Source organism: Bos taurus, chromosome 22, assembly GCF_002263795.3.
Source record: "Bos taurus isolate L1 Dominette 01449 registration number 42190680 breed Hereford chromosome 22, ARS-UCD2.0, whole genome shotgun sequence".
Lineage (NCBI taxonomy): Eukaryota > Metazoa > Chordata > Mammalia > Artiodactyla > Bovidae > Bos > Bos taurus.
In genome coordinates, this window is record NC_037349.1 from 33,458,520 (window position 1) to 33,483,056 (window position 24,537).

Sequence of the window (24,537 nt, forward strand, 5' to 3'; positions counted from 1 at the left end):
CAAGAATTTGCCACCACTGGCCATGGGGATATTTTCAAACAAACAAAAGGATTTGTTTTGATGGTGAGAGGAATTTGAAAGGAAACTTCAGGTCTGATTATGTAAGCGATTTCTACCAAATATGTTATTGAGTTATGAATCTGGCAAGTTTTATTTGAAAGATAGCAAATTCTATATTTTAGCAAAAAGATACTGCTGCAAATGATCAAACCACTTACCAGAAAGGTCAGCCCACTTTACAATATTCTAGATAATTTATAAAGTCTCAACATGATAAATGCCAAAAAATCTTATCAAAAAGTTAAACTGCAGTTAGGTGGAATTCTTCTCCACTGTGAATGATTTATAACTTCATTTTAAGTAAAACAGAAAATCTACACTAAGACTGAGTCTAATAAATGTAGATTCATCTTATGCTGCTTCTTCCTCCCCTGGAGCACAAGAAAAGGGCCTCCAGAGTCTAAAAATCAAAACAAAACATTATAAGACCATAGCCCTATAAAAAAATACTTGAAAATGAGGTCCTGTTAATGCAACAAGCAAAGAAAGCATGCTTTCAGTCAGGCCTGTATGCAAAGAAATATAAACACTAAAGTTCTATTGAGCACAGGAAATTAAAATTATAGCATGATGTAGCCAAGCCTAAGACACAGAGCCTATTAATACAGCACAATGCCCCACAACATAGAAATTTATTTTGTAATTATATTAAACCAAGACCAACTTGCTGATATTCCTAAAAGTAGTACTTGGTTGTGATGGAAAGAGCACCTGAGTGAAAGACAAGATACAACCTAAGTTTCCCTCTCAGCTTTTAATTATTATCCATACGTTGGGGCTTCCCTGGTGGCTCAACTGGTAAAGAATCTGTCTGCAATGCAGGAGGCCTGGGTTCGATCCCTGGGTTGGGAAGATCCCCTGTAGGAGGGCATGGTAACCCATTCCAGTATTCTTGCCTGGAGAATCCTAGTGGACAGAGGAGCCTGGCAGGCTACAGTCTATGGGGTTGCAAAGAGTTGGACATGACTGAGCGATTAAGCACAGCACAGAACCACGGGCCAGATGGGGCTTTCCTGGGTTGGGAAGATCCCCTGGAAGAGGGCATGGCAACCCATTCCAGTATTCTTTCCTGGAGAATCCCCATGGACAGAGGAGCCTGGCAGGCTACAGTCTATGGGGTCGCAAAGAGCTGGAAACGACTGAGCGATTAAGCACAGCACATGGGCCAGACACCCAGTCAGGGATCCCCAGGCTGCTCAGTTCCCTACCTACACAGAACTGGTGATCCAGTCAGGAAAGGCAGCATTGAACCAGTGATTATAGTAAAGAGGCATTGCTATAGCTACTGAGGAAGTGTAGTTTTCTGAACCTAGTAGGCAGTTCATAAACATTTGTTGAATAACACATTAAATTTGTTGTCCATTAAAAATAAAATTATTATCCTTAGGTTTTGATGTAAGAGATATGTAGTTTACTCTAAAGTAACAACCAGACTTTAAAAATCAGCAGAAGTAGCATATTTTGGCTTGTATTATTAAATGACCTGCTTTCCACAGAGACTCAAACTGTGGATGCTGGGGATTCTTTCTTCCATTTTAACTAGCTGTTCATCTGTGATCATCAGTGGACATTGCTAAGGCAACCTTTAGATTACAAAACAGTATGCAATGGCACCCCACTCCAGTACTCTTGCCTCGAAAATCCCATGGACAGAGGAGCCTGGTAGGCTGCAGTCCATGGGGTCGCTAGGAGTTGGACACGACTGAGCGACTTCACTTTCACTTTTCACTTTCATGCATTGGAGAAGGAAATGGCAACCCACTCCAGTGTTCTTGCCTGGAGAATCCCAGGGACAGGGGAGCCTGGTGGGCTGCTGTCTATGGGTCGCACAGAGTTGGACACGACTGAAGTGACTTAGCAGCAGCAGCAGCAACAACAACAAAATCTTGCTTTCCCTTTATCTGCAATAATATGAAGTTCTCCAACTAGTTTAGGGCCTATAGACACTTAGGTCGCAGTCCTACCTTATCCCCCTTACCTTCCACTAAGACTTTACTTGTTCTGTTTCCTCTGGTTCAGTATGGTACCCTTGATCTTTCCCACTAGCTGACTTCCTACCCAACATTCAAAGCCAACACAAAATCCAGCTTTCTATGAGGGCTTCTCAAATCCTCTCTGTTCAGAATGAAGTGCTTCATGCTTTATGATCAAGCACCTGATTGACTAGAGCTCCTATGACAAGCAGCTTGTATCCCTGACATAGAATAAGAGAATGGGGAAAGTAATCAAAAATTTCTGGATTAAATAAAAAGAAAGTTCTGCAAATATTAGAAGCTGACAGAATGACTGAAGATCCATTATCTTAAACCATCATTACTAGACATGTGTGGCTATTTATATTTGCTTTAATCACACTTTGGATCTTTTTATTTTTTATGAATTGTTTCATGGCATGTATTTTTGGATAGGAGAGGGATTCTAAAGATGGTCAATGAACCAGCAGGGACGGTCAAAGACTCTCAACTTGCTTGTGTCAATCAATTAGTATGTGGTCCAGAGAAGGATTGAAAAAGATTCTGAAATCACATCTAGGCTCTGTGGGAACAATCACTGTGATTGATTCCTTTGGTCTGTGATAGATAGAGGGTTGGAGATTGGCAGCGTGTATGCCATAAATCTGCTTTTTCTTCTAAACAATCCTGGGAGTAACTGTCAAAAATGCTGCCCTATAAATGTTCACCCAGTGACCTACTTTCTCAAACACATGTCCAGTACATGGCATCTTGCATTTTCATCAGATAAAAAGTGTAAGAAGCTACAAAAACAATTCAACTTAATAAGACCTCATCTGGGAAGCTTCCAAGTACTCTCTTCTCCTGTCTTATATCTTATCATTTTATCTCAGAAAAAAAATGGTTTTATTATTTTATTTTTTGCTTTGTCATATAGTTTTTAATTCAGAGTTCCAGTAGGTCTGACCTCTAGATACAGTTTCTTCAAAGAACAGTGGTGTTCAAATTTTCCTAATCCCAACACCCTGAGGAGGTGCAATATCCAGTTTCTACCTGTTTCCACTTCCAGTGGGAAAATACTTGGGTAATAAATACTTGGAAAGATGCATTTATGAATCACTCATTATTTTGGTAAAATAAGATGAACCTATTAATATGCTAGTATATTATGAAACAATGCCTTACAGACATAAAAATAACTCAAAAAATGTTTCTTCTCTTGAGAATTTATGTCGCGTAGGTTCACAGGCAATATACAAAATGTCACTAGACTAGTGTCACCATACAAATAAGTTTTGAGAGTGATATAAACACATGTTTTACAATAAGCATATCAATGAATCATTTCTAACCACAACCAAAGAATGTTTCAAAGTCTAATCCTTAGCAAATTTAAAACCCCAAGTATGCAAATATGCATTATTATAGACTATAGGGTTAATGAAACAACCCACAGCAAACTTAATTGATGATGAAACTGAAGCAACACTAATTTATAATTAAAAAGCAAGGACCACAGCAATGGAAAATCACTAACAACTCAAACAACGCTCAAGATCCAGTGATAACAAATTATCCTTCCCCAAATTGCATGAGTTCTAATTATTTGCATGCAGGTACTTTGCAGTGTTTCCCAGAGGCAGCAGCCAGTTTTCTTAGCAGAATACTGAATTAAGGAAGCTCAGTAAACCTTAGTTACATGTCATTTGTGTAGAGTGATAACTCAGCCAGTATATTAATAAGTAGCCTGTGTTCATATACAAAATGAATGTACATAAAATCTTAAATCATTTGCTCAAAAGAACAACAACAACAATAAAAACACCTTGGGTTTCAAGATAAATTTATAATCCGCTAGTGGACTGCAGACTAGATTTTGAGAACTTTAATAAATAAAGGGTTTTACATAGGCATCATTATGCTGTCCGATGCTTCCCTTTGTTTTATTACATTTACAGATTACTCTTTCTGCTTAGCCTTAATCTGAAGTTAAGTTAATTGACTTTTAGCTAAGATTCAAATGAGACCTCTGCTTAGGCCACTAGCCTCATAATATAAATGCTCTCTGTTCATCAGACCCCCTAGTGATAGTAGTTCACTGCATATAAAAGGCTCAGAGACACACAGCATTTTAACATGTTGAATTTAACTCAAAATAGGACTCATCCACGGGCATAATTTTAAAGCAGGCCGAAACAAAACAGATCTGCATTGAGATTCCCCTTTTGGCCCTACTGCCTTCGCCTCGCTCCACTGTGCTCGCATAAATTCATTAGGAATCATAAAATGTTGGAGCCGGAGATAATCTTGTCTGAGGTCACCCACTGACAGCTTGCTAGTGGGATATAGCCCTGAGTTAAGTTTTGTTTGGCCCACTTGACATTTAAAAGATAAAGAACTTAACACATAAAATTCTAGGTTTCTGACTTGCCTTGAAATACCGGATGATCGGGTCACATTGAGCCCATCTCAGGTGTGGCGAAGTCTGTGCTATGCCCTCTAGATGTGCATATGCTCTTAAGCTGCCACAGTTCTCAGCATTCTGTAATATCTGGCCTCCAGGCTGATCCAATTATTTTTGTTAACTACCTGGTCTGTGAAGCTATTTGCCTTCTCCATCTATGAAATCATCCAGAAAGTTTTCAAATAGCTTTAGCAGAAGGTTTTTTTAATATACAAAGGTGATTTTGTACTGCTTCTTGCTCTATCAAATGGATAAAGGCAATGAATCAGTTCCTTGGGCCGCTTAAAGCTTCCTTATTTGGCAGGATATACTTTACTATTTGTGGAATGCATGGATCGTCTCCTCGGAGTTGCTAGGAGCAATATTAAAACGGTTGATTCCTTCCAACCTTCTAATCTGGAGCCTTGCAATTGATAACAGAAGTGAGATGCTGAAAGCTCCAGTGTCCTACTCCTACTCTGGCTCTTTCTTCAACACCATTAGGTATAAGAGAAGGTGTAAAGTGGTGCTTTCCCACCAATATGTGCACTTTTTTAAAGGATATAAAACTCTTGCCTAGTTGCTCAGCAAATATTGATCAAATACCTACATAGTATTTAATCCAGGGATAGGATGAACTGCTGGCCTGCTGTCAATTTCAGGAGCATTGAAATCCTTCCCCCCCCAACCACCACCATCGCCACCACCCCCACTCCACCACCCCCCCCCACCCTGCATTGTGCGGTAATTCATCTAAATCTGGAAGCTGACATTTATTCACTTCAAAGCATGTGACTCAGGAGGTCCATTCTTAACCCACACAAGTGGGAAATCAGAAAACCCCTTTAGATATACACAGACTCAGCTTGTATTTAGTCTTAGGTATAAAGGAGGTACATCTACAAGTGAAGGCCTACTAAGCGCAGGGTAATGGTAAACACAAGTAACTCCATCAACAGAAGATGGCCTTTGCTGAGGATGTAGAAAGTCTTCCTCCCTTTTAGACTGAGGGAAAGCTTGATTGGATTCCTGCCCTGCAAGGAGAAAGGGTATGCTTAACGAGTAGGCAGATCACTCTGATGTCTATCTATCTTCTGAGAGAAAGGTGCTGTGATATATCATTTTTCTTTTCTTTCTCTGGACATTTATTATATAAATTCGGGGAAAGAGAAAGAAATAGCGGGCCAAGAAGATTCCCTAAATACTTTGAGGATATTATCTTTGGGAATCCAATTAGTTTATATAAATTGTTAGCAAAATAACTCTTCTTCTTCTATTTATCCCAAATAAATGATAAACTGCTGGTCTGGTGCTATTTTTTTCCTTCTGCAAAGATAAAGTGAATATTTTTTTCTTGATATCAGAAGATTTGAAAGCAAAAGTCATTTTCCTATTTACTAAGTGAAGTTTCCTTTTCAGACCCTCAAGAGCACACCTATAATATTTTCTAATCTATAGGAAAAAATAAAAACTCATGCTGTGACTGAAAACCTTAAGGATTTGACTTTTCACTACATCTTTAAGTATGTTCTTTGGACCATTTTGATTAACGTACTATAATATCAGTGTTAGTCACTCAATCGTGTCTGACTCTTTGTGACTCCATGGACTGGTAGCACATCAGGCCCCTCTGTTCATGGAATTCTCCAGGCAAGAATACTGGAGTGGGTAGCCATTCCCTTCTCAAGGGATAGACCCAGGAATCGAACCTTGGTCCTGCATTGCAGGCAGATTCTTTACCATCTGAGCCATGGCTTTTGATTAATGTCAGATATTGAATAGAGTCAAATATCTACCCAAAGATACTGCACAGATATACGCACACACACATGCATATGTTACAGTGACAATTTAGTGTTTATACCACTCTCCATTACAAACACACATATAGACACAGATGTACCCAGCCACATACACACAAACACTCACACATAAGTAGGAAAAAATGAAGGAGTGTTTGATTCCACCAGAACAGTCATTCCTTCTTCTTTAATAATCTAACATATATTTTCTGAGTACCTACTATATGCCAGGTTCCTTACTAGAAATGAAAGATAAAAAGATGAATGTTACATGATTCCGGGATTATCTAGGCCTATGCGTCTCAATGCATGTGATATGACTAGGCACTGTAGGTGTTTTCCAAATTAAAAAAAAAAAAATTTTGGAAAATTTTAAACACAATCAGGACTCCCATCTGCAAACCTTTTCAGAACTTTCATACACTCACACACACTGCAAATCTCCAAGAGAAAGACACATTGTACAGTGAGTGTTTCCTCAGCAGTTAATAGTTTTTCTCCAAAGAGCATCTTGAGGGGACAGTGTTTTTGAATTGGGAAATGCTAATCTGAATATTTTATTGGATTAAGGCTCTTAGAAGGAAAAGGGCCTAATGATACTTTTGCAACCTACATTTGCTTCTTTTTCCTTAAACTGGGAAGGAACATGGATGCATTTTTAAATTAATCATTGAATTCTCTATAGCTAAGATTTTAAGCTTTTCATTAAAGATCATTACATACCCATCCTAGAAATGAATTTGAAAATTTTTCAAAATTAAAGGAAATAAAAAGCCACGTCAATCCAATCCTCCCATCAGGTTTAACTAACAGTGTATAAGGAATGTTTTTATCTTTTCTGATATTTTTTATGCATGTACAAATAAATATTTTCTCCAAACTATTTTGCTCCTATGGACAGAGGAGCCTGGCAGGCTATGGTCCATGGGGTTACAAAGAGTCAGACATGACTGAGGTGACTAAGCATGCATGCACATCCTTTTTGATAGAGATGGAAACTTCCTTTAATTTTTTGCCATCAAAATTACTGTCTCAGTGACTAAACCTTAAACATACATCTTTTTAAACGTGTCCAATCATTTTCTTAGTATAAGCATCTAGAAATGGAATTGTGTCAGGACTTTCACATTTTACATTTTGGAAAACACTGCAGATTGTTGTTGTTGTTTTAATGATGTACCAATTTTTATACCCAAGCTTTGAATTTTTACACAGAGTTCAAAATTAGAAGATTTGAAAAAGCAATTTTCATTTTAAATGAACTTTAAAGAGATGAACAACTAAGACTACTATTCATTAATGCCAGTTCTAAATATCTGTTTGCACTGTTGTATAAAACTGAGGCCGTAGGCGGTCATAAGTAACAGTACTTAGACTGCATTGTAGTAATTCTTTTATAAATTCACAGGGATGTCAGAAAATTTTTATTTGCATCTTTACCTGATTTTGATTTTGAAAAGAAAGTGTGAAAGTGAAAGTTTTAGTCACTCAGTCATGTCCGACTCTTTGCCACCCCATGGACTATATATTACCTGTTAGGCTCCTCTGTCCATGGAATTCTCCAAGCAAGAATACTGGAGTAGGAAGCCATTCCCTCCTCCAGGGAATCTTCCTGACCCAGGGATTGAACCCGGGTCTCCTGCATTGCAGGTGGATTCTTTATCATCTGAGCCACCATCAAATGCTCATGCCTGCACTTTGACTCTAGGATGAGGTCAATATCATCAATCACATGATCGACGGATTATCACCAGCACCAGTTACACCAAATAACAACCTGTCTGCTCCAATCCTTAGGCCAATTCACTACACTTAGCAATCTAGAATTGGTACACATTCTAAAAATTCAATATACAACCACTCTTGTTTTCACTATTTCTTTTATACTACAATTGTAAAACAACCCTTTATTGTAAGGAAACTTGGTATTCTAATACATATTCCCTGAGCAGCTTTCAATAAAGTAATATATAACAGTAAGGGAAAAATAAGTATAAGGTATACAAGGATGCTTTCCAATCTTCACAAAAACACTCACTTTAAAATGGATGGTGATGTTCACTATGTAATAATTAAGTCACAAATACCTCTAAGTACAGTTTGCTTTATAAAGCTTTAAATCAAACCAAGTATAAGTTACACAGACAATTCTATTCAGTGTCATCTTTTTATACTTCCATACACCCTTGTCAATAAAATAGCAGTGACGAGAGAATAAATGATTCATAAGGCATTTACAACTTCTTGTCTCATGTAATTTATCTTTATAATTTTAAATTGCTAAAGAATCCCAAAGATCTTTTCTCACTAAAGTATTGTGAAATCATCCATATTTTATTAAGTTTCAAGGACAACCCCTCACACCCATACACATGTACTCTCACCCTTGAAATTAAGTAACCATTAAAATTGCTGTCATAATCTTATACCCATAAGGGGAAAAAATAATCCTGTATAAGAAAGTTACGTTTAGCAAACCACTCATCTTTTTTTACCTGTCACATAATAACTGGTGATTATAAAGAGTTGAAGCTGTCTATTTTAACTTCTGGAAACAATGGAATACCACTCTGAGTTTTCATTGTTCAGTCTGCCTTTTTTAAATTAAATGTCCTTCTTCTAGCTTTACTGTACATATTTTTTTAAAAGGCATGAGTATTCTTCAAGTTATTACACTAATTTCCTACATCATTCCCAAAATAAAAAAACTTGATTTAGCCAAATATTAAATTATTGATATTACCAATCTGTTAATCTATAGCACATTTTACTTATTTGTGTAATTTTAAAATTCACTTTCATTTGATTGACTGTTTTAATCTTCCTTAACTAGTGAGTCACTGAAAACAAATGGTGCATTCCTAATACTATAAATATGAAAAATAGGAAGCACTTTGGGAATGCAGGGGAATACATTAAACTCAGTCCGTTTTCTAGTTAACATATTCTCATTCTGTTTGTGTAGAAACAGCATTGAAAAGACAGATCACAAATTCACAACCTCACAGAAACAAGGTCCTAATACTATGTGCTGACAGCAGAAATTGGCCCAAATCTCTAACCATTTCCCTAAAGGACTCCGGCTGGCTGGTGCCATCCAGGTACGGCATAGTTTGAATGAGGGGAACATCCAGTTTCACTCATCTGTCAGTGGAGTGGATTATTTCTTGAGAGACTGAGATTGGCTGCTTGGGATCAGAGCACTATCCATCTTACAGTGTAGGGGATGATGGTGAAGCTGCCTATAAGAGCCTGGAGAGAGGGGGCCCAGACATTCTTAAACAGGTGAGGAGGCAACTGTAAAGCCTTCACTCCATCCAGGGCTGTGAGTGAAAGATGTGTCATTTTTTCACATTTCCCAGACACTTGATATGCACATGGTGTCTGCCAGCTCCTACTTTATGAAAGAGGCGATTTTTCAAGCTTAGGCAAATGTGGCAAAGCTCAGGGTCTGCTGGTGTCTCATTTTTTCTCATCATGTCACTTGTTTTAACCGATTTGAGAAAATGAGATTATGTTTTTCCTTTTTGCTCATTTATCCAGCTATTTATTTATTTATTTGCTCATTGAAGGAGGGAATTGTCACAGATAACTGGCCCTGATTTCTCTCTTGTTTTCATACACATTTCATTAGTGTCCCTGAAGATTTAAGACCCATGAAGGGAAACATCACAACTCTCATCACAGGAAGCATACATTTTCCCTTAAAATCAAGACCGAAGATTGCATTAAAGGAGATTGTATTTCTCACTGAAATAATGTAGAATATTGCTGTGTCCAAGATCTATGACTTTAATCTTTGCAGCTATTGTTGAAAACCCAAGAAAGTTGAATAAACCTAATACATAGAAACATTGGACTTTAGTTTAATATTATTTTCATCTTTCTGCATCTAGAAGAGAGTATTTATAGTTTCTTCATTTCATCAATGAATCTGAAATAGGTCTCAAATGTATAAGTACTTGGGGTTGAAATTGGCTTCAGTGCTGCAGTTTCTTGGAGTATTCGAGGTACAGATGAACCATGAACTGATGATAATAAGCAATTACTAAGAGTAAACAATGAAAAAAAAATACTGAGTTTAATTGCAGAGAGAACCTATGATGTGTTTCCAGGTTTAAAATTATTGTATTTTGATAACAAGCTCCACAAAGACATAACATTACTTGTTACATAGCCACAACCCTTCACTCCCAAAAAATCTAATATATTAATCAATTAATTGAGAGACAGTCTATGTGAAAACTCATTGCAAACTGTGCCATATTTCTTGACTGTATGCATAGGGCACAAAATAAGACAGGTGGAATTTGGAAGTATATTCTAGCCAGGTATCACATAGTTAAAATTAACAGCAAGAGTAAAAGCAATATTGTTACCAGTAAGGATAATTAGCTGTGTGAACAGCAAGACGTCACTAATTCAACATCTATGACATGCACATTTGTAGTGTATGAAGTGGTGAAAATGTGTTAGTTGCTCAGTCTTGTCTGACTCTTTGTGACCTCACTGACCGCAGCCCGCCAGGCCCTCTGCCCATGAAATTCTCCAGGCGAGAATACTGGAATGGGTACCCATTCTCTTCTCCAGGGTATCTTCCCCACTCATGAGTCCAACCCTGGTCTCCTACATTGCAGGTGGATTCTTTACCATCTGAGCCACCAGGGAAACCCCAGGATGTCAGTAATCCCTGATATTTCTGAAGAGTTTTACAGTTTATAAACTACTTTTCTGAAGATTAGTTTATTTACACTCCCCACAATACCCCTAAATGAGAAATTGGGCCCAGAGAAGAAAAGTGACTTGCCCAGGGTCATATCACTAATGTTCAGTGACAGATGCAAAGACTCAGACATGACTGAGAGCACTGTGAGCACTTACACACACGCGTGCACACACACGCACATGCACGCGTACTGATGGTCTGGCCTGAGTTCTGTCATCCCCACAAGCCACCCCTCACCAGTTCTGCCATAGACACCTTTCAGAATGCACTTCAAATGAGTCCGTTTATTGACATAACTGGAAAGTTTTCTTGAATTATATGAAGGTTCTCATAAAGCTTCAAAAAGGCTACATGGCAAGATTGTTCTCTGCACTTTGAGGCATTATTTCCTCTTTGGGAAACAGGCTCTGGAGATGAAATCAGACTGAAGTCTCCAATGACAGATATTAGCTGTATGAACTTAAGTCACCCAGACCCTCAGAACTTCAGTCGCCTGAGCAACACGGTGGGGAATCACACCTACCTGAATAAGAATTAAGCCAAGCAACGTGAATTAACCTTCAGATCCTGTCTAAAACACTCACATTAGCTGTTTCTGTTATGCATGCTTATCGTTAAGTATTATCATGACTAGAAATTTCTCACGTTATTTGTATGACTATGTAACAACTCAAAGACGTTTTTTTGCCAGAACAGATTGGCCATCTACTGATTGGAGGTAAACTGGGGATTCCAAGACCCACGTTTGTTTTTGCTCCAACTCCGCACTGATGCCTCGGACTCCGGCAGTGATAGATCCAGTCTCAGAATACACGCGGAGCAGAAATACCAGCGCGCAGCATCCGCAAAGCCGTTTCCATACCCACCTGCAGGGGCACCAACGCCCCCTCGCCATTCCTCCCAGACCCAGGGAGTGGAGAAAGGGCAACTGGAGCCCAGAGGCAACCCTGGGCCTCTGCCCCAAGCTAAGGCCCCGCCAAACCCCTGCTCTCGGGGCGGCCCAAGTTGCAGCATTCAGCTGGCTGGTGCGCTCGCCCGCAGCCGGCACGGGAGAACCTGGGCGGCAGCAGCGCTCTTTCGATCCCGCCCCCAGCCAGGAAGCAGAGCCCAGGAAAGCAGCAAGCAGCGCCCTGGGAGGCGTTGCTGGAAGAGAGTGTCGAAGAGCCCAGGATGGGTGCCCAGGCCGGCTGCGAGGCAGGGAAAGGCAAAGGCATAGACGCTGGACCACGCAGCTGCAGGAAGCCGGGCGGATGGGAGAAAGCCAGAGAGGGGATTTGGAAGGAAAGGAGTGTGTGTGGAAAGCTGGCAGCGCTAGAGAACTAAGGATCCGGAGCTTGAGCGCGCAACTGGTCCCCAGAGCCCGGACCTGGCTATCGGATGGGGGGTGGGGGAGGGGAAGGGGTGCGCTGAAGGTGGAGGAATAAGTGCAAGGGCTGAAGCTAAGCAGAAAATGGAAGGCAACCTTTCCGAGAACCAGGATGGGTGAGGACAGTCGAGCTGAGGGAATAGTAATGAGAAAGCTGGAGCGGCAAAGGAGAGAAAAATACAGATTGAAGAGTGAGACCATGGAAGGGTGAGAAATATACTCTGCAAAGAAAAACGAAGAAAGTAAAATGCATCTGCAACTTAAAATTCGATGGGGCGGGGCAGTGGGGGGGGTGGGGGGTGGGGAGTCACGCTAGAGAGAACTTGTCCCCGATACTGCCAAAAGAGATAGGAAAAAAAAAAAAAAAGGCACCAAGCATACCGGAAGAACAGAAAGTGAAGGAGGGGAGAAAAGAGAGGAGACAAACCAGACAAGAAATAGTAAGTTGCTGTTTAATTTCTTTTTCGTTGACAAACTACTTCCAAAGTTAATTTTGGCACTAACATGCGCACAAAATCCTTAGCCACATACACACCAAAATTATGGTATCTATGCTTCAGACAAATGCAGCCCAGGACCATGGACACACTTTCTCGATTGCAAATATTGTATTTTGGCTCTTTAAAAATTTTTCAAGTCTTGAAAGTTATCCCACTTTTTGCAGAATATTTCACTATTGGCCAAGGTATCCACAAACAAAAGACTTCTACTTTATGCACCAAGGGATGGTGGGACTCCTAGACAGAATCACATTTTCTAAACATTTATTGGAAATACATCCATGGCATTTTAGTATCCCCCACACTCCCCGTAGCATCCAGCCAACAGTAAGTCTTGGAATTCCGAGGCAAGCTGCCCACACTGTAGCACTTTCTGTCACTTGCCTTCAACCATCTGTTAGAAGACCACAGTGAGGCTGGAGACTGAAGGCTACTGTGGAGCCAGCCTCCGACTTACCTGGTCGGTGCAGGTGATGCTGCTGGAAAGTGTGCTGAAGGGATCCATGGCAGAGCAGCACCGCGCAAGCACTTATCCACAAATACAGGACCCAGGACATCGCAGAGACCATTGCCATTCTCTAAAGAGAACATTAGAAAGGAAGAATTACCCCCGGCTTTGAGCCCCCAGCTCTGTCAGTCCCACTGATGAAAGAAGGGGGGTCTCAGACGTCATGTCCCTTTGCTACTTTGCTGGCTATAATTAATGACCTGGCAGAGGTCATGGCATGAAGTGGGATTGAGAGAAATCACTCTCCACGAGATCATGAATCCATTTTTGAAATTCTGCAAAACCAAACTCTTAGGATAGCTGAAATACAGAAATAAAGTTTTTGACTGTTAGGCAGTTTGAAACACTATACCCTGACTAAATATCCTGTTTTACACAATTATCTTTAAGCTATAGTTATTCCAGGCATTGAAAGGCTGCATGCTCCTGTTCATTCTAACTTCATTGCAAGTCTGACATAAGCCTGGAAGGAAAGAGTGGATTCTTTTTTTTTTTAATTCTACAGTCATGAATTTTTAATTCCAGTGCTGTCTTCTAAACTAAGAAATCATTTCTCAGAGGCATGTTGTAATCTCCTGAAAGAACTGGTGTTTGGGGCTGGACTTAAAATCAGAAGGATTTGTCTTCAGCCAAATGAGTTTCAGATACAAGATCTAAGATCTATGCATCTCTCCTAAAGCAAACCATAATTTACAATATTGCTTTGCCTCCTAAGATCTTATTGTGGCATTTGTTGAGTGTTGATGAATATGCATATACAGGTGGTGTATGTATTTATGGACGAACATCCACCTTTTCTCAGGCGCTGAAACTTTGACAGTCTTCTCAGCACCTATGAGAATCTTAGGAGGTACAAAAGCTCAACCGCGCTACATATTGTCCAATTTCTCAAACAACACCTTATGCTGCATTTCATATTTGCCAAATTAATCAAACTTGAAGCATCGTCCTTATTCAGCCAGTGATACGGAAGCATTTTCTATATAAGAATCCAGTTAAGTGTATGCTTTTCTCTTAGAGCTTTGGACCCAAGATTGTTTCTTTCTGTTTTTCATCTTTCCATTGTCAAATCATATACTTCAAGTATTTAAACTCTACATTTAAAACCTCCTAGTGACCTCCCAGTGTGGCTTCTTTATTCATGAAAATTGGCCCTCTTTCAAAAGCTGTGATGTTCAGCAAGCAAACTATATACATTATACCTCTGTGTGTGTGTGTGTGTGTATACAGACATAATACAAGATAATTTGTGGGTTTTAGGAGAGAGAGACTTAGCCTTTAAGAAGGGTTTTTAAATTATAATAGACAAATGGTGACAACCATAATTAAGTGCAAAGTAGGAAAACATTAGGTTCAACAGCGTGATGCCTTTCATGCCCTGGTCTGTGATTCACATGGACCATTCACTTTATAATTAGTTTCACAGCCCACTGTTTACTTTTGTGTACAACAGATTTAGCCTCATTGTCTTCAGAACTATCAGTGTACCATAGATGCATTCTCTTCAGATAAGAGCAACACCCCTCCTATGAATTCTGAAATGAATGCATCTGGGTGCCTGCAAATTATAGAAAGACAAAATAGAGCGGATGGTGGCATGCAATGACTGTGAATTTCAGTTAAAATGTACTAGGAATTCATCTAAACTTGAAAAAAACCCTACCAGGATAAAAACTTAACAGTTTTTCAATGACTGCTTTCTCTTCTTCACCCATATAAATCTTAGTACTCAAAATTGCTGTGGTTTGACGTTTGCAATATTTTCCTTCTTTTTATTTTATTTTTTTCATTTAACTTTCTTTAATTCTTAACATTACTTCCAAGGCTCCTGCAAATAGCTCTCTTTGCTAACTCTCTTAGCAAGAGGTGATCTCTATGTTAATAAGTGTTTCCCCCAAAAATAATGCATTCAGCTTTACATAGGTCTCTAGACCTGACTAAATAGATTTCAAATCTGCTTTCTGAATCTTAAATCCTTAAAGAGGCTTCTTACCTGAAAAATCCAGCCAAGAGCAGAGTACTCTATTAGTGTTCATTGGAAAGCTCTAACACTTTCTAAAATCCATCTGTGCCACAATTGAAGATTTTTTTAAAAAGAGCTTCCCAATAATCTTCTTTATCAGGATTAAAAATGTATATATGTTTTTCTCTTCCGATGCTACTTCCACAGTAAAGAAGACATTGGGTTCATTCAGACTGTATTGTCAGAAAAGGAACCAAGGTTTGAGGGCTGGAAACCTTGTCATTTTCACCTTTAAATCATCTCCTGGCGTCACCTCTGCCAGACGAGACCTTTGAAATGATGGTGAGATAATGTGCAGTTTCCTGATGAGAATCAGTTTAAGTTAATGACGGACCATCCCCACTCCAGAGCATTCAGGGCAGAGTAAGGCAGCAAAATGTAGGAGCAGGGCTGCTATACGGCGCTGTAAGTAGCAAGTCTCTTTCAATACATCCCTCCTCTGTAAAGTATCACATGTCTTAAAGTGACATTACCCTCTATTACAGCTACAGTGAATTGTAATACCTGCCCACTAACTATTGAACAACTCAAGCAGCACTTTAACACTGTATTGCCCAGTACTTTCTCTTAGAGATTTTACTGATACTGTTCATTTACCAAAAGAAGAAAGAGGGAAGGAGAAACAAAAGAAAAAAGCATTCTGCAAAATACTGATAGTGTTAATGGGTGTTAGATTTCTAACGGCAAATGGGAAAGTGAAAAATGTAAGCCATTTCTTACCTCTTAAGGTTCTTTTAACCAGTAAGTTAACCTGAAATATTGTTGAGTTTATACAAATTTAAGTCTGTCAATTATTTCAGCAGCTAAATGTGGGAACGTGATCTAGCTAGACTACAGTATAGATGTTTATAGGAGTAAGCCTAAAACAAACCTTCTGAGTTTTTTTTTTAAACATGTTGAATACATAGAAATATATCATTTTCAGCATCGAAGAGTGGGTTTTGACAAAGAAATATGCTCAGGACATTTTATAAAAATTTCCTTCAAATAATATGCTGGGGTGGGAAGAGGAAACACTCAGAAGTTTAGCATTTTGTTTCCAGTGCTAGGGTTTAGACACTTTCTTCTTTGGAAATATAAATATGATGGTACCTATGAAGTGACCTAGTTTTCACTTAAAGATTACATTGACAATGATTCACTCAAATAAGTCAATCAGTTATCCACTTATAAAGCACCTACTATGTGTTAGGTGCTTGGGGACAAGTGGGAAAGTAACACTGATGTGACTGCCACTGTCATACATCATACTGTCTAGTCTTTCTTGCTTTCTTTTTTATTTTCAAAATTAAGGTAGTTCTTATAATATTCTGGCTTCAACAACCTCTTCAAGTGCCTCCGAGTACTCTCTGGGCTTTCACAGTCATTATAAAGAAAGTTTGATGTTGCAGTGCATCTTCAGAAGCTATCCTTCTCTCTCTCCGTTTACACAGAGTGAGACACTGAGACACCCTTCAAACACATCAATCCTCATCCCTGGTCCTGCACAGAATAGCTCTTTGGACCCTAACAACTGTTTATTAAAGCTCATCATTAAACAAATTTCAAGATAACAGTAAATACAAACCTTAGAGTGAAAATAAGTTGAGTGCCAAAGTTCTAGGTGCGATTGTGTATTTCATTTCTATGCTTCATTATTGTTGAGTTGGTGAATATATATAGTAAGCTCACACCATTCAATCTCAAGACAAAAGTGATTAAAACTACAGTAGCAGTTGTTGTTTGGTCTCTAAATCATGTCTGACTCTTTTGCGACTCCTTGGATTGCAGCTCACCAAGTTCCTCTGTTCATGAAGTTTTCCAGGTAAGAATATAAGAATGGGTTGACATTTTCTTCTCTGGAGGATCTTCCTGACTCAGGGATCAGACCTGCATCTCCTGCCTTGGCAGGCAGATTCTTTATTGCTGAATCACCAGGGAAGCCCACAGTAGCAGTAGGTAAGGTGTATTTAAACTCTCACCATGTGCTGATGCTACTCCAAAGTATGTTGCTTATAAGGTGTAATTTAATCCTTTTTACCAACCCCATAAGATAAGTATCATTACTATTGTCTCATTTCATGAATGGGGAACCAGAGGGTGAATAGGGAGATTAAGAAACTTACTCAAGGTATTATAGCTGCTAAGTGATAGAGCAGACCCCAATGATCTGGGTCAAGAGCCCATCTTCTAAACACTAGGATTAAATATTTCATAGAAAAAAAAAACAAAAAACCTACCCTCCAAAATTAGCCATTATATTTTCTTATTTCTTTACAATTAATACAGTCTTTAAAAATTATTATATATTCCAGGCATTTGAAGTATAGACATATGAAAGACAGTCTTTACCTCATGGTTTTTTATTTTGTTTTTGCTATGCTAGTGTATGCCTGTCTGACTCTTTGCAGCCTTATGGACTGTGGCCCATGAGGCTCCTCTGTTCTTGGGATTCTCTAGGCAAGAATGCTAGAATGGGTTCCCATACCCTCCTCCATGGACTCTTCTCAACCCAGGGATCAAACCCACATCTCTTATGTCTCCTCCCTTGGCAGGCATGTTCTTCACCACTAGCGCCACCTGGGAAGCCCTTGCTATGATAATGCATTAAAATTAGAAGGAAAGGGCTTCCCTTGTGGCTCAGCTGGTAAAGAATCTGCCTGCAATGCCAGAGACCTGGGTTCAATTCCTAGGTTGGGACGATCCCCTGGAGAAGGGAAAGACTACCCACTCCAGTATTCTGGCCTGGAGAATTCCAAGGGAGTCACAAAGAGTTGGACATGACTCAGCAACTTTTACTTTTCACATTTGCTAATAAAGGCTACCATTTTGAAGGCTGCACATTATATTTTTCATTTCTAGGGATTAAACTAAGGTTCAACATCATTTCTTTTCTATGATTTAGTTTAATAAACTTACATACTAATGGATTATGTTCAAGGCACTCAGATAGGCATTGTTAGAATTTTTTAAAAAGACTGGAATAATGACTTTCTCTTTCAGTCTTAAGTGGCTTCTATATTTGCATATGATGGAACAAGAATGTCAGACTAGCTCCATTTTCTTTTCTAAATACCCTGTCCATTGTATTGCTGCCAATGATCATTTTCCCTAATAATATAAGCATCAACAGATATTGACACTTAAGGCAATTTAGTCCATTCTCCCAACACAAAGCAAAGTTATTCTCATGCCTTTCAAAGAAGTTGAGCCTTTCCACCTTTGGCCATCACAGGACTTCATCACCTGATCACTTTCTTGTTGGGTGGGCCATAATGTTTTGGCCAATGAGGTGTCAACCAGACTAATGGTATCTCTTTGAGGCTGAAGGACTGTTGAAGCAACACTTTTCAGATCACTCTTTGCCTCTGGAACAGGGACTATCTTCCTGGATCCTTGAGAGACTGAAAAGAGCAGAGGTCCTCATCTTCACCTTGCCACTCACAACAGATGTAGATAGTAAATAAGAAATATTCTGTTCTTTAAGCAATTGAGATTTGGGGGCTATTTGTTACTGCAATATAACCTAGTCTGTCCTGACTGATATTTAACCTATATCAATCATGTATTACTTGAATTATGTTCCATTTACTTCCCTAAGCTATAGCAGAATTATATATCAGGCCCAGTTCATGTCTTCACAGAGCTCCATGGTATAGACACCCACTGGAGATTTTTGATCAGAGCAGTGTAAATCCAAAGCATTGATTATTGCAGCCAGTATCCCTTCAGATTCTCATAAGCCAGGAGTTATAAACTGAACATTCACATGCCCATGGCGAGGCTGGTTCAGTTATACAAGTATGATATTGCAAAAAGCAAAGGTCTACTGCACCACTGTTACAGCCCTTCCAGTTACAGGACTTTAAGATACTTACTCAGTGGGGCCAAACTCCTAAAAATATAATTTCAAATATAGTATCTATGTGTATGTACATCTGTTTATGTAAAAAAGAGAGAAAATCATATTCACTAGAACATGTCCCCATGGAAAAAGCCACATTTACTCAGAAGACTCAATGAAAATAATTGAGGGTAAAAGATAAAACTCAAAATGTTTACATAGCCAAGAATGTTTAGCATATTGCCCTGCATAATGAAAGGCATGGGGATAGAGGAATGGAGGATAGAGAAACCAGTAGGGCAGAAACCTGGAAAGGGGAAAAATGGTGGGGGTGGGCAGAAAAAGAGAGAGAGAGAAAGAGATGCAGAGGTTCTCTAGAAGCTCAGGAAGAGAAGAACTGGGGGCAACAGAAATGTCCAAAGGGAATTTCCTGGTGGAAAACTGCATCCTGTGGAGTGTGACTTCACCTTTTGTCTCTTCAAATGATTAAAAACAGTTTTAAAATACAAAAAATTCATATATACTTTGTGTTAGTAAGTTAATTGGGAAACGCATTGAAGGGGTAAAATCCTGGATCCAGGCCCGAAGTACCACCAGAAAATCCCTCAGTTCCCTGATTACCACACTTTTCATTTCTTGGCATTAGAAATAAAATCCATCTTCACTTTAGTTTAGGAACAATCCACTTAATAATTTGGCTAATTTGAATTCACAAATGTGCAGGAAAAACACATTTGAGACATGCAAAATTTTATGTCTATGCATATTTCTAAATTAAAAAACAACTAAAGGAATTTAAATAAATTACATCTTGACTGAGAAAGATGCCAAGTTTCAGTCCAATGCAAATGAAAGTGGTTTAGATGTATGCCATTTAAAGGAGTTCTAAGCATTTCCTGAAATAAAACAATTTTGGTTGTGATTTCACAACTCTATTGTTTTTTTCTTGTTCCATTTCAATTGGCTAATGGAAATGAAGTTATGGATGAGAGGATCATTGTCATTATCTCTAATCTAGATGCTTTCTATACCACTGAAACTCAGTTTCTCTTTTCTGTAGTCACTGGGGCTATCCATCAATTGGCTGACAATGTCTGTTTTCAGTCCCTGATTATGAGAAGACAATATACCTCTTCCCTTGGCTAAGTAATAATGCTACCCTATCTTTCTCCTGTAACACAACTGCATAAATTATTTGTGTTACATCATGTTTTGTCTGGAACTCACTTAAAATTTTTCTGTCTACCCTGGTGTCCTAATATGTGCCCCATATCAGATACATGGAGAAGGCAATGGCACCCCACTCCAGTACTCCTGCCTAGAAAATCCCATGGACAGAGGAGCCTGGTGGGCTGCAGTCCATGGGGTCGGAAAGAGTCGGACATGACTGAGAGACTTCACTTTCACTTTTCACTTTCATGCATTGGAGAAGGAAATGACAACCCACTCCAGTGTTCTTGCCTGGAGAATCCCAGGGACAGGGAAGCCTGGTGGGCTGCCGTCTATGGGGTCGCACAGAGTCGGACACGACTGAAGTGACTTAGCAGCAGCAGCAGCAGCAGATACACAACAACATTCCTAGCTTGTAAGTCTTACTTTGGGACCTAAATAAAATGTATATACTTGTCTTATTTCTTTATTCTGTACCTTGTATTGTTTTAAAATACATTTAAGCTAAGATGAGGAAAAAATGAAGAGAAAGCAAATGAAATACAAGAGAATATGAGTTATATAATATATAATATCTATGATGATTGATGAACATGTATTAGTAATGATGATGATGCTATTGTATTAATACCCTTTATCTAGAGAGAGGAATCTTTTTATGTGCCAAGCCACTGGCTTAGCGTTCACATGCAGTGTCTCATTTAATACTCACAAATATGCTAATAGGTCTGTATTATAGTCATCTCTATTTTATCAGTGAAAACACAAATTTCAGAGAAGTGATTGAACTAATGTCACACCTCTCATAAGGTTGAACAACTTTGATGCAAACTCATATTTGATTTTCAGAACCAAAGCTCTAAGCAACCAAATTCTAGGCAAGTGATATTGCCAAGAAATGAAAAAAAAATTACAAAATAAAGATAAAAGCCATGTAGGCTAAGTAAGATAAGCCTAATGAGAACTTTGAAAGTGAACTCCAAACCATCAAGTGACAGAGGAAGTCACTCAAAGCTTCCTAACAGTAGAAGTGAAGAAGAGACAACTTATTTCATAAAAATGTACAGCGTCCATAAGGTAAAAAACCAAGCAAAAGCACACCCACCAAAAAAGCCAAAAAACTGCTCCAGAAATAAGACTTAATGAGCAGAGGCTGAATCATTTGCTGTAAAACTGGTGACTCTCAGTTTGGTAATTTGGATGTGGATACACAAGCCAGAATTTTCAGTAACTGTAAGAAAAGGGAAATGGAAGGCAAGATTTCTCTTAGGCTAGAAGAAAAGATAACCTTCATATAGGAGTCTCATTTTTCACCTCCAGCAGCCTATCTCTTCAATTACTTTATCAATTATAATTCCTCACTGCTTATCTTGTCTGTCTTCCAGGCAGCAGGAAAAGAAAGAATAAGGTCATTTCTTTTGTTCTTCCACATCTCATCTCCTTATTCTCTTTTTAGAACAGAAAGAAAGTTGAAACCACAAACAGCTTCACTTCCATTGCACTAATGAAAGTGATAAATAAACTGAACTTTTAAAGAACAAGTGGTCTCTTTATTATGAGAATATGAATATATATTATGAGCACATAAAGGCTGTGAAAATGACTGCTTTGATGATAATAATAAAAACAATAACATGATTTCTTTGGTTTATAAAATGCTCAGATCCATAGCCAGATTCATAGTCACTATCTCCCATACCCACTCTGACCTAAGAAATGGCCCTTCACAGACTCTGTGTCTTAAATCCCTCCACTCTCTCCCTGTCCATTCAAACATATACACCCCAAATACCACCATCTTTCATTTGAATTATAACAATACTTCCTTAACTAGTCCACTTGCCTTCAAATGTGAACCTTCCATGCATCTCTTTCCCACTCTGCCACCAGAGGGAATGGATTTGAGATTCATGTTGATCATGCCACTCAAGTAAACCTTGAAAACCTTTCAATTATTTTCCCATTGTGCTTAAAATAAAGCCCAAATTCTTGGCCATGGTTGACAGGGCTCTGCATGAGTCGGCCCCTGTCTACTTCTCTAGGCTCATCTTTACATTCTCACTCAGCTCTTACTAGACTGTTGGGTCCTTGAGTGGGATACAGTTTCTCTCAGTTGTCTTCTGGAATGCTCCAAACCAAATCGTCACCCTGATATATGCTCTCACAGTGTATCATCTCTATAGCCTTAATTACCATTGTAAATAACTGTTTCTGGAATTATTTATGATATCTGCTTTATCTCTTTACCATAAACACTATAAGAGGAGAACTAGCACCTTGTTTGCTACTCTATTGTCAGAATCGAGTATATATATATATATATATATATATATATATATATATATATACACACTACGTACCATATAGTAGAGACTCAAGTGTTTGTATGTGTAAATAAACAATAATCAATGAATCAGAAATAAAATATGAGGCCACTATCAAGATGGCATATACGATGAACTGGTTTTCAGAAATAAGTATATTTTGTGCCCTCCTCCAAGGCTTTATTTGTTCTTTTTGGTAGTACACATGTATGAAGCAGCAATACATATTAAGGATAACTGCCTTGTTCTGTTTGAGTCTATTGTTTTGACACTAAGTGAAAGAAAGTGCCCATGTATTGTTTAAATACTTACCTACCTGCCACTAAATCTATTTTTGATACGTTATTATTTTTTTTTGCTAGAAGAAAAAAATAAAACTGTCCTGAATTTTCAGCCCTGATACTTAGTGTCTAAATATGATCTGATGGTAGAATTCACAGGTGACCCCTGAAGAATAACAAAAATCTACAAATGTTAAAAATTGAAAAAAAAAAAACACTTAGAATTTCATTACTCTGAACCTAGAAGAAACCTCCCCCAAACATCCTTGTTCAGCCTCTCTGTTGTACAGGAAATAAAAAGACCTAAGAAAGGGAAGAGGCTTTCCTAAGGGAATACAATGAGTTCACTGGTGTGTGTCATGTTAGAATACAAGTCTCCTCATCTTATATGATCTCTTCTATTCTTTTCTCTTCTTCCTCTCTCTCTCACACTCTCTTTTTCATAACACTATCCAGTAAAACTTTCTCTGAGACTGGAAATGTTCTGTATCTGTGCTGACTTAGATGGTAGCCACTATCCTCATGTGGCTATCAAGTACTTGAAATGTGGCTAGTGCAACTGAGGAAATGAAATTTTTCATTTTAATTAATTTAAACTTAAATAGCTTCATATGGTTAGTGGAAATTGTACTGAACAGCATAGCTCTAAAATATGTTAGCTAGATTAAGGAAAATATATGCAATGACATCAAATAATTTTTAGTAAGCTAGCAGAAAAATCTGAATTACCTCACAGTAACCTTCCAGAATTTGGATAACATCGAAGAAGGTAAAATGGGCTTGGTTACACGTAATAGGAAAAGAAATCAGAAACAATGCAAACCGGAGTAAATAATACAGAGGATGTAAGTTTTCTTAAAGGTGTATTGTTCACAGGTGGGGCTCACCTCCTGGTGGATTTGACTCAGTAACTCCACTCAGTTATCAAGGATGTAGCTCAGTTTCAACTTTTTCTCTGCTGTGCAAGGTGTCATTCTAAAGTAGGCTTCCCACCATGGATGAAACACAGCTGCCAAAAGCTGTCTGAGATATGATCTTATTCATCCACATATGGGAACAAAAAGGATTGTTTCAAGAAGCTCTCCTCAGATAAGCAAGGAAGAATCTTCATTAGCTTCCCCTAGCAAACCACTTCTCAGAGCTCCTTAGCTTGTCTTGGATCACTTGCCCCTCCCTGAGCCAGCTACCTTGATCAGGGGGGAAAGATCACATGGTTAGACTGAGGGCTAGAGCATTAGTCCCAAACCCAAGTCAGGAGAGAAATTAACTTCCTCCAAAAGAAATGAATGGAATGTGGGAGGTCTGATACTTAAATGAAGTGAAAGTGAAGTCACTCAGTCATGTCTGACTCTTTGCCACCCTGTGGACTGTAGCCTATCAGGCTCCTCCATCCATGGGATTTTCCAGGCAAGTGAGTTGCCATTTCCTTCTCCAGGGGATCTTCCTGACCCTGGTCTCCAGCATTGTGGGCAGATGCTTTACTGTCTGAACCACCAGGGAAGTCACTTAAATGAAAATCAGGACAATAACTTGGAAGAAAGGATGAATATTGAAAACAA

At 38.7% G+C, this 24,537-nt stretch overlaps 1 protein-coding gene and 1 long non-coding RNA gene across 2 annotated transcripts in view; one reads left to right on the forward strand and one right to left on the reverse strand.

Annotated features, from left to right (window-relative positions):
* TAFA1 (TAFA chemokine like family member 1) overlaps window positions 1–15,658 on the reverse strand; it is a 508,893-nt gene extending 493,235 nt beyond the window's left edge. The window contains 2 exon segments of the mRNA NM_001099727.1: window positions 13,307–13,427; window positions 15,351–15,658. Of these exon segments, the coding sequence (NP_001093197.1) occupies window positions 13,307–13,424 (118 nt within the window). The 5' untranslated portion in view covers window positions 13,425–13,427; window positions 15,351–15,658.
* Window positions 12,652–24,537, forward strand: part of LOC132343498 (uncharacterized) — a 56,029-nt gene continuing 44,143 nt past the window's right edge. Inside the window, exon 1 of the long non-coding RNA XR_009492365.1 lies at window positions 12,652–12,789. This is a non-coding gene — a long non-coding RNA (uncharacterized lncRNA). The remainder of the gene's footprint in view (window positions 12,790–24,537) is intronic.